This window comes from Pyrus communis, chromosome 17, assembly GCF_041283825.1.
Source record: "Pyrus communis isolate YQ-2024b chromosome 17, ASM4128382v1, whole genome shotgun sequence".
Lineage (NCBI taxonomy): Eukaryota > Viridiplantae > Streptophyta > Magnoliopsida > Rosales > Rosaceae > Pyrus > Pyrus communis.
The window spans coordinates 1,381,859-1,395,045 of record NC_142581.1 but is presented as its reverse complement, the minus strand read 5'-3'; the positions used below and the strand labels follow the sequence as shown (position 1 = coordinate 1,395,045).

At 39.9% G+C, this 13,187-nt stretch overlaps 3 protein-coding genes across 7 annotated transcripts; all 3 read left to right on the top strand.

The window, feature by feature from the left end:
- Positions 1-153: 153 nt before the first annotated feature.
- LOC137707984 (uncharacterized) lies at positions 154-2,669 on the top strand. Of its 2 annotated transcripts, XM_068446943.2 has the most exons (6): positions 154-447; positions 559-599; positions 693-856; positions 937-1,036; positions 1,131-1,300; positions 1,827-2,669. In XM_068446943.2, exons 1-6 carry the CDS (start codon positions 311-313, stop codon positions 2,364-2,366), a joined length of 1,152 nt encoding a protein of 383 aa, XP_068303044.2. In that variant the 5' UTR covers positions 154-310; the 3' UTR covers positions 2,367-2,669. The 2 variants fall into 2 exon arrangements, with proteins under 2 accessions (XP_068303044.2, XP_088545021.1); XM_088688895.1 differs by lacking the exon at positions 559-599 and having other exon boundaries at positions 192-447.
- A 1,025-nt stretch (positions 2,670-3,694) lies between these two features.
- On the top strand, positions 3,695-6,145 carry LOC137708571 (uncharacterized). The gene is made up of 3 exons (XM_068447682.2): positions 3,695-3,861; positions 3,980-4,093; positions 5,817-6,145. The coding sequence occupies exons 1-3, from the start codon at positions 3,817-3,819 to the stop codon at positions 5,994-5,996; spliced, it is 339 nt and encodes a 112-aa protein (XP_068303783.1). The 5' UTR covers positions 3,695-3,816; the 3' UTR covers positions 5,997-6,145.
- A 3,065-nt stretch (positions 6,146-9,210) lies between these two features.
- LOC137708570 (protein kinase PVPK-1) lies at positions 9,211-13,112 on the top strand. 4 transcript variants are annotated; one of them, XM_088688892.1, is made up of 4 exons: positions 9,369-9,725; positions 10,263-10,467; positions 10,546-11,435; positions 12,067-13,112. In XM_088688892.1, exons 2-4 carry the CDS (start codon positions 10,285-10,287, stop codon positions 12,938-12,940), a joined length of 1,947 nt encoding a protein of 648 aa, XP_088545018.1. In that variant the 5' UTR covers positions 9,369-9,725; positions 10,263-10,284; the 3' UTR covers positions 12,941-13,112. The 4 variants fall into 4 exon arrangements, with proteins under 4 accessions (XP_068303781.2, XP_068303782.2, XP_088545018.1 ...); XM_088688891.1 differs by having other exon boundaries at positions 9,586-9,725; positions 10,250-10,467; XM_068447680.2 differs by having other exon boundaries at positions 9,211-9,725; positions 10,250-11,435.
- Positions 13,113-13,187: the final 75 nt, after the last annotated feature.

The following is a 13,187-nucleotide window of genomic DNA, read 5'->3' as shown; positions in this document are numbered from 1 at the left end:
TAATCTTGTAAAAATTTCATTAGAAGCCTAATAGTTAGGCTCATGTCGGTCACCCGACTAGCTCCTAATGGATTTTAAAATTCAATATTGCTTCTTCATAAATATATCGGAGATTTATTTCTTTCTTTAAAAGGAAAAAAAAAAAAAAAAAAAGAAAAGGAACATATATATATTTAGTTCGTGAGAGTTGAGAGGTTTAAGATCCTCGGCAGCCAACCCTTCTTAGTACTTCCTCTTCTCTGTCTACTTTCTAGGGCTCAAACTTCTTCTACGCTCTCTGTAGTTCCTCCTCTCAGAATCCGATACCCCCATGGATTTTCGGACGAACGATCCCAACCTCGATGGCGAAGCTCAGGACAATAACCAGCCAGACCATAGACACGAGACGGCGGAGGATGACGACTACAGCAGGTCCCAGCCTCAAACTGGCGACGGCGCCAGCCCCGGGTAAGCTCTCTTTGTCCTCTAATTTTAACTCCGTTTGGTTCCCGAGAAAATTTAGGGAAAACCCAGTTAAAAAACTACTCTCAGCTTAGCTATTTTTCTGTAATTCCGTAGGAAAATCTTTATAGGGGGTTTGGCAAGAGAGACTACTACAGGTAGGAATTTCAATTTTCGTTTCTGCTGAGTTGATTACTGTGATTTTGTAGTTTTTAGGGTTTCTGATTGGGGATCTGTTTCTGGTAATGCAGCGCAATTTATAAAGTATTTTGGTGCGTACGGTGAGATTATAGATTCGGTGATAATGAAGGACCGGAAGACGGGGCAACCCCGTGGTTTCGGGTTTGTGACGTATGCAGACCCCTCCGTGGTTGATAGAGTCATTGAGGAGACTCATGTTATCAATGGCAAGCAAGTAGGTATTTTCAAGCTGTATGCTTCTTTTGTTTGTAAAAAAGGAGCTTGCTTTATAAAAAATTTTTTCATACTTTGTAGGTCGAAATCAAGCGAACAATACCCCGGGGAGCAATGGGGTCTAAGGATTTCAAGACTAAGAAGATATTTGTGGGTGGAATTCCAACAACCGTAAATGAAGGTGCCCTTTTTTGGTTGCTTTTGCCCTTTTCCGTTTCTAGTTTTTCTTTGAGTATAGTTAATGAGGTACTTTTATGTTCTTTGTAAATGGGCAGAGGAGTTTAGCGACTTCTTTTCACAGTACGGAGAGGTTAAGGAACATCAGATTATGCGGGACCACTCCACCGGTCGCTCCCGTGGATTTGGATTTGTCACCTTTGATACAGATCAAGCAGTTGATGAACTCTTGGACAAGGGGAACAAGCTTGATTTTGCTGGAGCTCAGGTGAGTTGTCTACTGATAAAAGGCTGTGCTTGCATTTGTCTGTGCCCTTATATGCTTTATGATTATGCCACATGCAGCGAATTCCGAAATAGTTATCATATGCATTATCTGTTGTAGTTTAGAATTATGGTGTGTCGAATTTTGCAGTGTCTATTTGATGTGTTGTCTCATCTGTCAATCAAGTGTTTGCTCCCTGTTTAATTTTCTGCTTTCGCTGATCTATGTGGAATAATGGTTTCATAATGGGTTGCACTATATTGTTGCTTGGTTTAGTAGTACCTGCATATTACTTAAAAGTTCTTATTGCTTTAATTACCAAAAAAATGTTCATATTGCTTTATTCTGTTTTGAAGTGATGAATAAAGAAACCATGACACAATACGCTTGACTAAGCAAAACTGAGGTGGAATTCACTCATGTACAAGAAAATAGTTTACGTGTACTTAGACGGTCTGGCCATATAGTAAATGCATCTTTGATCATTCAAGAAGCTTGATAATTTAGGTTCATCTGTTATTTCTTGTAGGTGGAGATAAAAAAGGCAGAGCCAAAGAAGCCAAACCAACCTGCACCACCATCGAAACGTTATAATGATTCTAGACCTGCATATGGTGGTGGGTATGGAGAAAGCTATGGTGGATATGGAGGTGGCAGTTATGGTGGTGCTGGTGCTTATAGGTCAGCTGCTGCCTATGGTGGTAGAGGGAGTGCTTATGGAGGATATGGTGGCAGTGAATTTGGTGGATATGGAGTATATGGCGGCGGTGGTGGCGGTGGTGGTATAGGGGCTTATAGGGGAGAATCCTCCATGGGATATTCAGGCCGTTATGGAGGAGCCTACAGCAGAGGTTATGATATAGGAGGCGGTTATGGTGGAGCTGGTGAGAGTTATGGGGGATATGGAGGTGCTGGCGGGGCAGCTGGTGGCGGTGGTTACGGGAGTGGCTATGATGCAGCAGGTTTTGGAGGTGGCTACGGAGGTGGTAGTGGAGCTTCCTTTTACGGTAGTAGAGGAGGGGGATATGGTGGTGCAGGTAGTGGTCGATATCATCCATATGGGAGGTAAGAGGCTTGTTGTATCATAGAACGGAAGAACTCGGCAGCCAAAATGCGAACCTAACCTTGTAGCTCTTGCCTTCAAGTCGACAGGCTTACGTTTTCAGTTCCTCTCGTGGTCTCATTTCTCTCTCGTTCAGACTTTCGCACTGCCGGCAATAGAGCCTGAGCAACCTTGTGTCAAAGATGTTCCATATAATTGTTTGTTGAATTCTTTATATTTCTTTGAAGCTCTTTTTTGTACCGGGACTATGAGATTAAAGGGACCTGGCAATTGACATTAACTGTCTGCACATTGGTGCAGATGTTTGCATTCCCGCACTGGTTTTTATTCCTTGTGACGGCATTGAGAGACTGCCATGAGGTATTTTCTTCAGTTAGTTTTTGCAGAATCCGCTGTTGGGTTAGCCATTTCGTTATTACTTTCCTGGTCCGAAGTATTTTTCGTTAAAAGCACACGAGCACGTCCCACAAAACAATAATAATATGGGAAGATCTCAAGTTCGAATCACTCATCTTCCGTTAACCAAAAAAGAGGCAGGGTAATTTGTTACTCAAAACAAAATAAAATTTTAACATCATGTCATGAGGGTGAAAAGGTTTTTACTCAAAAGCAGCTGGCATAGACTGTTATAGTTAAGGGGGTTTTTTTTTTTAAAGTGTTTTTAAAAATAGTTAAAAGTGTTTATGTAGAAATGGTTGGTACTTCTTGCAAGAAACACTTCAAGTGCTTTTAAAACTTAAAAATATTCTCTCTAAAAATGTTTTCAGTTATTTTACATACACTTTCAAAGAAGCAATATCTTTTACTCTGTATTCAGATTCAAATATTTCTCGCATTGTTCAGATTGATATTAGAATAGAAAATGCTATAGAAGCCATATAATGTGCAGGTTAATAGTTGGATAGCTTCTTTGATCATTTAAACAAATTATTCAATCATCAACTAAAGTATTCAATCATCAACTATCGCACCTCATTAAAATATAATTTCAATAAATAACCTCTCTAGCATCGAATCAAAAATCCGAATTTTCTATTCAAAGTTACTAAAAGGAGATTTATGATTGTATTGGTAAAATATGAGTGTACAAAAATGGTGGTGTTCGATTGTAAATAAACTGAACTTAATGGTGCCTATCAAATTAACCCAAAATAAAAAATAAAAAAAAGATAGAAATTATATTTGAGAAGAGATTCTCTCCCAATCTCTTCTAGCTATTGAATCAAACGATGCAGATCTTTCAAATTTTATTGAACGGTAAAAAATTATTACAATTTTAAAAAAATCAAAATAAGTGTAGTTGGGTAAAATTTGAATGGTCTCGAATCATTTAGACAGTGGAAGAGATCCGAGGATCTCTTTCCATTATATTTCTGGCAGGCGTGCGTTTTCTACGAGCTGGTCTACGTCGAGTATTAGCCACAGATAGAGAAGGCGCGCGCGCGAAAGAAAGAGAATGGCGATGGCGTCCTGGAATCTAAGCCTGAGTCCACGTCCAAAGGTGCACACAGATTCATAGATTTTTATTTTTTATTTTTTTCTATTTATTTATAAAGTTATAAATAAATAAATAAATAGCTAAAATCTCCATTTTCTGTCGCCATTGTTTGTTCTTGTAGCTGGTTCAAGTCTCCTGCAGAAAGAGGGAGAAGAATCGAGATAACTATGACCCTTACAAAGTCATCGAAATTACTCCTCCGCCCAAGAACCTCGGCGTTCGTTGCTTCCCATCCGTAAGTCCTTAAATTTTTGCTCAGATATTATTGCTCCAAATTATTAATCTTTTTCTGCGAATTATTTTTATTTATTTTTTGTCTGAGGAATTGCAATTGCGTAGTTGGATAAGAAAGTAAAATATGAAAAAGGTATTAAAAATGTTAGACAGATTGGAACTTGTGGCAAAAAGGGATTCAAATAAGTTTATCTTACGTTGCCGGGCCTGGTCCCAAGCCCGGATAAAGGTGGGGAGGGCGTCAGTTAGTCGACAGTCGGCACTCCGTTCTTACTTCAAATCCCTATGATATTAAAAATGTTAGACAGATTGGAACTTGTGGCAAAAGGGATTCAAATAAGTTTATCTTACGTTGCCGGGTCCGATCCCAAGCCGGTATAAAGGAGGGGAGGGGGTCAATTAGTCGACAGTCGGCATTCCGTTCCTACTCAAATCCCTATGATATTAAAAATGTTAGACAGACTGGAACTTGTGGCAAAAGGGATTCAAATCCAACTAATAATTTGTGAATCTGTGAATGTCTGTTGAGTGGGGAGTATGCATGTGCTGCTGCTGCATTTGCTCTTGGTTATTATCTTAATTGTATTATGAGCTGTTTAAACTCGATTAGTGTAATGATTAAGCGCGAATGACGTCGATTAGGATGACACAGATGTACAAATTGGCTTTATAAAAGGAAGTCTTTCGAGTGCCAATTTGGTAGAAGCTGCATGATCGATGTATTGAAACTTGAAAGAGTTGGTAACTGAAAGCCATTTTGCTCTAGGAGTGGCATATACGCTTGTTCCGATGGATTGGTGTTGGCGATGATTTTGGGAAGTGTCCCGAAGAGGAAGCGCTTTATAGTTTCTGGAGGAGATTGAACCCCAATGCATCCCACTTTACCCATCTCTGTGCCGTCGAGAAAGGCAAAACCGTACTGAGGCTGTGAGACGTCCACTTTTAAATGTGTATCGACAGCTTGGCATGTTGGTATTAGTCGGATTTTGAATGTGTGAAAACCTTTCTGAAGTAGTACTTCTCTTGGGTAAAAACCTGGTCTCTTCCTATAACTCATATAGGAATAGCGTAGACCCTTTACTGAATCGACTTAGATCTGTCAAAAACTGTAAGAAGCTGGAAGAAATAAGTTTCAGTCCTTATTGCACACGCTTAAAGAACACGAAGACATAGTTTGCCGATTTCTGCAGAGAGATGACGAGGTGATCAAAGTCTTTGCCTCGGGTCGTTTTTGTTTCTTTTTGTGTCTTTTTTATCTTGGAAGCGGAAGAACTATTGAAGCTGCACGAAACTGTCATCAGGGTTTATGTGCAAAGGACAAGCAAGCCCTTATGGGTTGTATCCGAAGTTGTGGACGCCGTGTTATATTATTCTCACATCGTTCAGTCTTCATCACATTTATGCGGGGAGAGGACACCCCTATGCACGAGTTCAGAAAACCAGGAAACTGCACCGGAACTTCCCTCAAACTATATGTGCGTCCAAACTGATTGTTTCTGTCTGTCATGCTGTTGCTATTACTCTGTTGTGTTGGTTTCACTCATGGAAATATATATGATTAGTTCGATTAAGTGTGTCTTGTTGTCTATATTACTCTGTTTGTTCATCTATGGGGGAGCAGCAGGCCCTACAGATGCATGATTAGTCGAATTTGCTGCTGAGGTAGCTATTTTTTTCTCTTGATTTTCCTTGTGTATATTCTTATTGCACCTTCCATGCTGCAGAACCTACATTGTGGGGACAGTGTGACAATAGAAGGCCAAACATACACAATCTCAGCCGTAACTCATCGGTACCAGCTCCGGAAGGGGAAGTATGAACCGAGCGAGAAGAGGCTCGATGTTTTGTCAACAGCGAGATACATCTTAAATTTGTACCTAGATAATTTGCTAGAACAATCTTGACATCTTTCGTTTAAGTTCCATCCACACAATCTCAAAATAATTGAACTGGATTGTTCTTTAGTTTCCTCATCACATTCCTTGCCCTCCATTTACAGAGAAGGAAAGGAATGTTTATAATGTCATCAGAATGCAGAATGTTTCTTTATTAATGCTTCTAGTTTGTATGGAGATTTTTTTTTAGTGGGATGTACATCGTAATGTTACTAATTCACATGCTACAATACAATTTTTTGTTTTCCTTCAAAAGGGGACAAAGCGGTGGCTTCACCACTGCAGTCTACCTTAGTGCGCAACGTCATGAATTGAACTCAGGATGTGCCTTGTGGAATATGGGCTTGATATTTGTTCTCAACCACTGGACCACTCTGTCGTGGCTCACTTGCTACAATATAATTGATCATGCTGAAATTTCATAATTGTGTATGTTATAACAAATATGGATCGGTAAACCGCATGACAATGTGAGTGCCTGAAAGAAAATTATTTGTTTGTATGCTAAGCATGTTTGGTCAATGAGTTTCAAACATGAGTCAATATGTTCTAATGCTAAGAAGGAAGTTAAGATTTTTGAGTTTGAAACAAGTCTATGCATCCTCTATATCACTCATAAATTTTTATGCCTACCAAAAACGCAAATTGTGTAGTTTACTATTTTATATGTTATAAGTTAAAAAAAAAATATCGATATTGTAATTTGAACAAAATAGTGACATCACGTGACTTTATTAGATATTTGAAAGATTCCTAATACCAATCCTTATCAAGGATAGGGATCCTTTTCGGAGTCCTTCCACTAAATTCATTCAATCAATCAATTCTGATGCTTGAAATTTGATCAAATGGTTAAAGTTATTATAACTTTTAAAGAAATCCTATGTTTATAATATTTGGATCAAATTTTTAAAACTCGGATTAATTGATTGGGTGAATTTATTGAAAGAAATCCGAAGAGAATATCTTTTCCCCTTATTAATTGGAGAAAATTGAAAATGATTTGCCCAAAGCATGTTGGTCCCCACTGGTTAAGATCCTGTCTAAATTCCCTCCTAATAATTACACGTGTCAAGAACCAAGTGTTCTGCATCACATAGAGTTTCCGGTGCAAAGCATCCATCACTGTCCGGAAGCAATTAAAACCGTCCGATGTCCGATGGGAATCAAAGTTTGTGGAAGTGGGCTTCTACCGGGACCCACATTTTTTAGGAAAGCATGTTACGTGTATCTGGTCACCATCATGTGGCACCCACTCAACTACCGTATGAAAAAATAATGAGAATGACTTACATAAAATATGTTCCGAAATACAATGTCAAATATAAATTTATCTTCAAATAATATAGTATGATACATTATCGTTTTACAATTACCATATCTATTTTATGTAAGTTGCTATCAACCTCCATGTGTGCTTACCGTCTAAAGTACATAAAATCATCTTACCGTGAATTTAGTGTGCTGAAAATACAGTCCGAAACATGAAATATAATAATATAATTGGTTAAAAAATTAAATAGTTGATGTAACGTGTCATGCTCTCGAAAAATTTCTCTTCGCCCACCCATGTGCTGAAGTAATGGGACCCAACGGCGTGGCATTGTGGGCACGCACAGCCAAAGCTCGGTAACATTTGATAAAGGGCGCCCTTGTCCTTCCAGATGAAACATTTTTATTAGTTTCACCGCGGGCATACCGTAGATTCATGCGCCGGGCGTGACAGCCGTCCACGTGCTTTGTGGCTGCAGTTCACGTGCATGCATGTGGAGCCTCTCACCTGGTTCCCGCGAAAGAAATCAATGAGATTTGTGATGTTACTTAACCGCCATGTGATTACGACTAATTACAATTTAATTTAATTTAATTATCTTGGACCTAAATAATGTTTTAAAAATGAAAATTATGTCCTCCATCTACTCCCTGAATTTTGGTGTCGCAGCCCAATCAAAACATTGTCCAATTACATTTGGCTTAACGTTTGACTGTCCTCCTGAAAATCCAATTAAAATTAGACGCATGTTTCTTTGATTAGAAAAATGTCAGTTCAAATTTTCAAATACTTAATTATTTGACCACGTGTTCAATTATAATTGGGCATTATGCATTTCAGGAGGCCTTGCTGGCCTTCTTTCGGTAGCCAAGCATATGTTGGATTTTTTCCACTCTTTAGATTAGATTTAATTAAAATTTAATAATAAGCATTGTATAATTAGAATTTAGGGAGAAAATAAAATAATATTTGAGAAGAAAGAACGCTTGATAATGTGACAATTGTGACATCCCACACCGCCTAAGGAAGTGATCCTTATATGTATATTCTCATCCTTACCTAGCACGATGCCTTTTGGGAGCTCACCGGCTTCGAGTTCCGTAGGAACTCCGAAGTTAAGCAAGAAGGGGGCTTGAGCAATCCCATGATGGGTGACCCACTAGGAAGTTGCTCATGAGTTCCCAAAAATAAAACCGTGAGGGAATGGTAAGCCCAAAGCGGACAATATCGTGCTATGGTGGTGGAGTGGGCCCTGGAAATGATCTGTCCCGGGGCGGGATGTGACAATTTGGTATCAGAGCCTAACCCTGGCCGCGTGTGTGCCGACGAGGACGTCGGGCCCCTAAGGAGGGTGGATTGTGACATCCCACACCGCCCAGGGAAGTGATCCTTATATGTATATTCCTATCCTTACTTAGCACGAGGTCTTTTGGGAGCTCACTGGCTTCGGGTTCTATAGGAACTCCGAAGTTAAGCGAGAAATGGGCTAGAGCAATCCCATGATGGGTGACCCACTGGGAAGTCGCTCGTGAGATCCCAAAAACAAAACCGTGAGGGAATGGTAAGTCCAAAGCGGACAATATCGTACTACGGTGGTGGAGTGAGTCAGGGAAGTGATCCGTCCCGGGCCAGGATATGACAACAATGGTGAGGACCTATGTTCTATCATATATTGGATAAAATGGATGACACAATTGTCTTTAAAAAGATGTATGAGCTGATGTCTCTTTACTGCAATGTTGAAAATAATTGTGTTTATGTATCTTGATGCGGGTTCAAACTCCAAATTTCTCTATTCCTACCAATTAAATATTTCTATTTAACTCAGTAACGCATTTGTTTTTTTGATAATCACAAATTAAAAGTGGTGACCCCAAAATCAAAAAGGAAGGTGCCCAAAATCAGAAAATAGTAACCCCAAAAGTTGATTTTTTTTTTTTTAACAAAAACAAGAACAAGAAAAAGAAAAAGAAAAAAAAAAAAAAAAGAGAGACGTTCTTTCCTCCATTTTTTTTTTTTCTTAGAGAACAAAAAACAGAGGGAAAAAAAAACAAACATACGAAGACAAAGACGGCTTTTTAAGCTCGTACGCTTTGCTTGCGAATTTTGGCTTCGTATTTCTCTCAAATCCACACCGCGACGGAAAAAACAGAGAAACTCCAACTTTCTGCTCTCCCCAGAAATTAAAAATTCATAAGTTTATTACTATATTTTTTTCGCATTGTTGCCTCGTTGCTTGATTCCTCTGGATTTCTTGGTCGATCGGATCTGAAGCTCTTCAGTGAAATCCAAAAGATAACAGGATAACAGACAGAAAGCAGAGACCCCCCCCAAAGGTGTTTCACTTTCTCTGTGAGCTCTCGCTCTTTGGGTCTCTCTCTCCTCTCCCCCTCTCTCTCATTGTACCCACCAGCCAGCCATGCAAGATTGCTTTCTCTCGTCTGCTTTCTCTCTCCTCTGATCAGGTAATTTTTCTAAGCACTCCTTGACTAATTGGGTTCTTTTGCGTTGCTGTGCTGTTTGGTTACCGAGAAACTGTGGGAAAAGAAAGAAAATGAAAAGTCGGGTTTGGTTTTGGAAAGAATCAAAATTAGAACTTGGGTTCAATCACTGGAGAATTTGGGTTTCTGGGTTTTCAAAAGAAGAGAAATTTGTTCAAAATTTTGTCAATTAATCATTTTCTTGCAGCCTTGGATTGTCAAAGGAATGGATTTTCCTCCTTTTCTTGCTGCTATTTTTGATTGTGAATTAAAGCTCGTATCTTGAATTTCGGTTCATCTGGGATTTTCTTTAATTGTATATATTATTGCAGATTTTTTGTTGATTATGTTTTGTTTTAAATTTTAATTTGCATTCTTTGTTTCGAATCGACGTCTCTGATGCAATCTGCCTTGTTAATTTGACTTTTGGAAGACATTTAAGTTGATGATTGTGTAATAAATGCCCTTAGTAGAGAGATAATTACATCTCATATAATCACTGTGCTCAGTTGGAATTTACAGTGACAGTGACTGTGTGAAAGCCATGGAGTCACTGGTTGATGGGGTTAGTTCTTTGCCGAAGATTCGCTATTCTGCACCGCCGGAGGTAGGCAACAACCCTCCTTCCACAACTGGGACTGCTCGTCCTTCTCAGCCCCCATCTCCAAAACAATCGAGAAGTGAAGGGATTTTGTCGCCATCTTGTGTGACTGCGCATACTTATTCGGTAAAGACAGTTAGCTATTCAAATGGTTCTGTAAACATTCCAAAGAATCCCAACAAGGCAACTAATCATAGCATGCAGCAGGAAGAGTTTCTCCATATGGGGAAACATTACCACAGTTCGAATAAAGGAAAACTCGAAAATGGAGGCCCAAATGATGTTCTTAACAAATCAGCCGAAACTTCTTATCTGAACAAGGTTTCCATGCTGGAAGCAAAATCAAGTGACAAGAATCCGGTTAATGATTGTGATTCGAGTAGATATCTGGAATCTAGAAATCACGGTTTGGTTCCTTATAAAGTAGTGGCCGGGCAGAAAAATAGCCACTTCGTTTCTCACTGTGCAAGCCCTCAGAACAGTTTATATTCTGCCTCTCTGTATTGTGAAGCCAAGCAGAGTTTCACCAACACAGAAGTCAGTGAATGTACCAGCAGTGTGGAGAAGTCTGTTGAAAGCGGCGAAGTTACTAATTCGTGTGATCTTATTGAGAGCAGGACGACCAGCATCTACAGAGGCAGCACTGGCAGCGATGTTAGCGATGAGAGCAGCTCCAGTAGTTTGAGCAATGCCATGAACAAGCCCCACAAGGCAAATGATATTAGATGGGAAGCGGTGCAAGCTGCACGATCTCATCATGATGGAACGCTAGGTAAGGAGCATTTCAAGTTGCTGAGGACACTGGGATGTGGAGATATAGGCAGTGTTTATTTAGCTGAACTGATTGGCACTAAAACTTACTTCGCCATGAAGGTTATGGATAAAGCATTACTGGCAAGTAGGAAAAAGCTTCTTAGGGCTCAGACAGAGAGGGAGATACTGCAATCTCTGGATCATCCTTTCCTGCCAACATTGTATACACACTTTGAGACAGAGAAGGTATCTTGTTTGGTGATGGAGTTTTGTCCCGGGGGTGATCTTCATGCACTCAGACAAAAACAACCCGGGAAGCATTTTCCAGAGCATGCTGCCAGGTTAGATATTCCTTCACTCTTATCCATTCAGTTTACAATGACCATGTCTATTAAACCACCGAATTACCTTATTCTCTATACGAACGAGGAAGAAAATGAAGAAGCACACGCATTATTGACTAAACCATTACGTTCTTACAAATATAGAAACAGTTGTTTTAGCCAAGGAAAATATTTGGTGGAAAAACAAGTTAAACTTGAAACCATGCTCAAAATATTGTATGGACTATCAACTCGTATATGCTTTGCCATTCCAAAATATAACTCTATGCAGCTCCCCGTTGTAACTTGTTTGAACATATTGTTCGTTGTCGTTTATATCATAAAAGGAAATTTGTGGTATCTCGGTGATTACTAAGGTTGTCTTTGTAGGACTGATGGTCCGGATGTAGAACTCTCCCGTCATCCCTCCCTCTCTCGCAGAGTCACGTACACATTTAATTTAGGACACACGTACACAGTTCAGTTTAGATTGCAAGAGGAATCATATTTCAATAAAACCCTTGAGAGAAAATGGAGTAAACCTATAAACTGGAAGGATATCAAGTGTTTGCACACATTTATTTGCCGGGGCTGGAGACATGCTGATGATAACAATTCTAGTGTGTTAATTTCCTGTTTGTTTTTGCAGGTTTTATGTGGCTGAAGTTCTTCTTGCATTGGAGTATTTGCATATGCTCGGGATCATTTACAGAGACCTCAAACCAGAGAATGTTTTGGTGAGGGAAGATGGACATATAATGCTTTCAGATTTCGACCTTTCTTTAAGATGCGCCGTTTCCCCCACCCTGGTGAGATCTTCAAACTTAAGCTTGGAGACAAAGAAGTCAGCATATTGTGTTCAGCCTGCATGCATACAGCCAACTTGTGTGATGCAGCCAGATTGCATTACCCCCACATGTTTTGGTCCACGCTTTTTCACGGGCAAGCCCAAAAAAGATAAAAAGACCAAAGTGAAGAAGAATAACAATGATGTACACAATCAAGCGAGCCCTCTCCCTGAGCTCGTTGCAGAACCAACGAGTGCTAGATCAATGTCCTTTGTGGGAACACACGAGTACTTGGCGCCTGAAATCATTAAAGGTGAAGGCCATGGCAGTGCTGTGGACTGGTGGACCTTTGGGATCTTTCTCTACGAGCTTTTGTTCGGAAGAACTCCATTCAAGGGGCAAGGAAACCGGGCTACTTTGTTTAATGTGGTTGGCCAGCCGTTAAGATTTCCAGAGTCGCCTTCTGTCAGCTTTGCAGCCAGGGACCTGATCAGAGGTTTACTCGTAAAAGAACCACAGCATCGTCTTGCATATAGGAGGGGAGCAACAGAAGTTAAACAGCATCCGTTTTTCCAAAGCGTGAATTGGGCACTAATTCGCTGTACAACTCCACCTCAGGTGCCAAAGCACTACATTCTCGAGACTCCTGGTACTCAAAAAGAACCCATGAACGGGAACATGCCGGGCGTTGATCTGAAGCCATCTGGTAATTATTTAGAGATCGATTTCTTTTGATTCTTAACCTTTGTTTCCCTTTGATGAAAAACAAGTCTCCCAACTGATTCCTGTGGTTGCTACATGTACACAATGGTTCCTTTCCATTGCAAGGATTACAATTTGGTAAATTCCTGAGATTGAAGAAATGCAATTGCATTGGAAAAATGAGGAATGAATACCTAATTCAATTCGTTACCGTATTGTCCTTCTTTTGGCCTGTATACTGCTCGGAACAGTCAAATAGGTCCGGCGAACAAGATGTTTT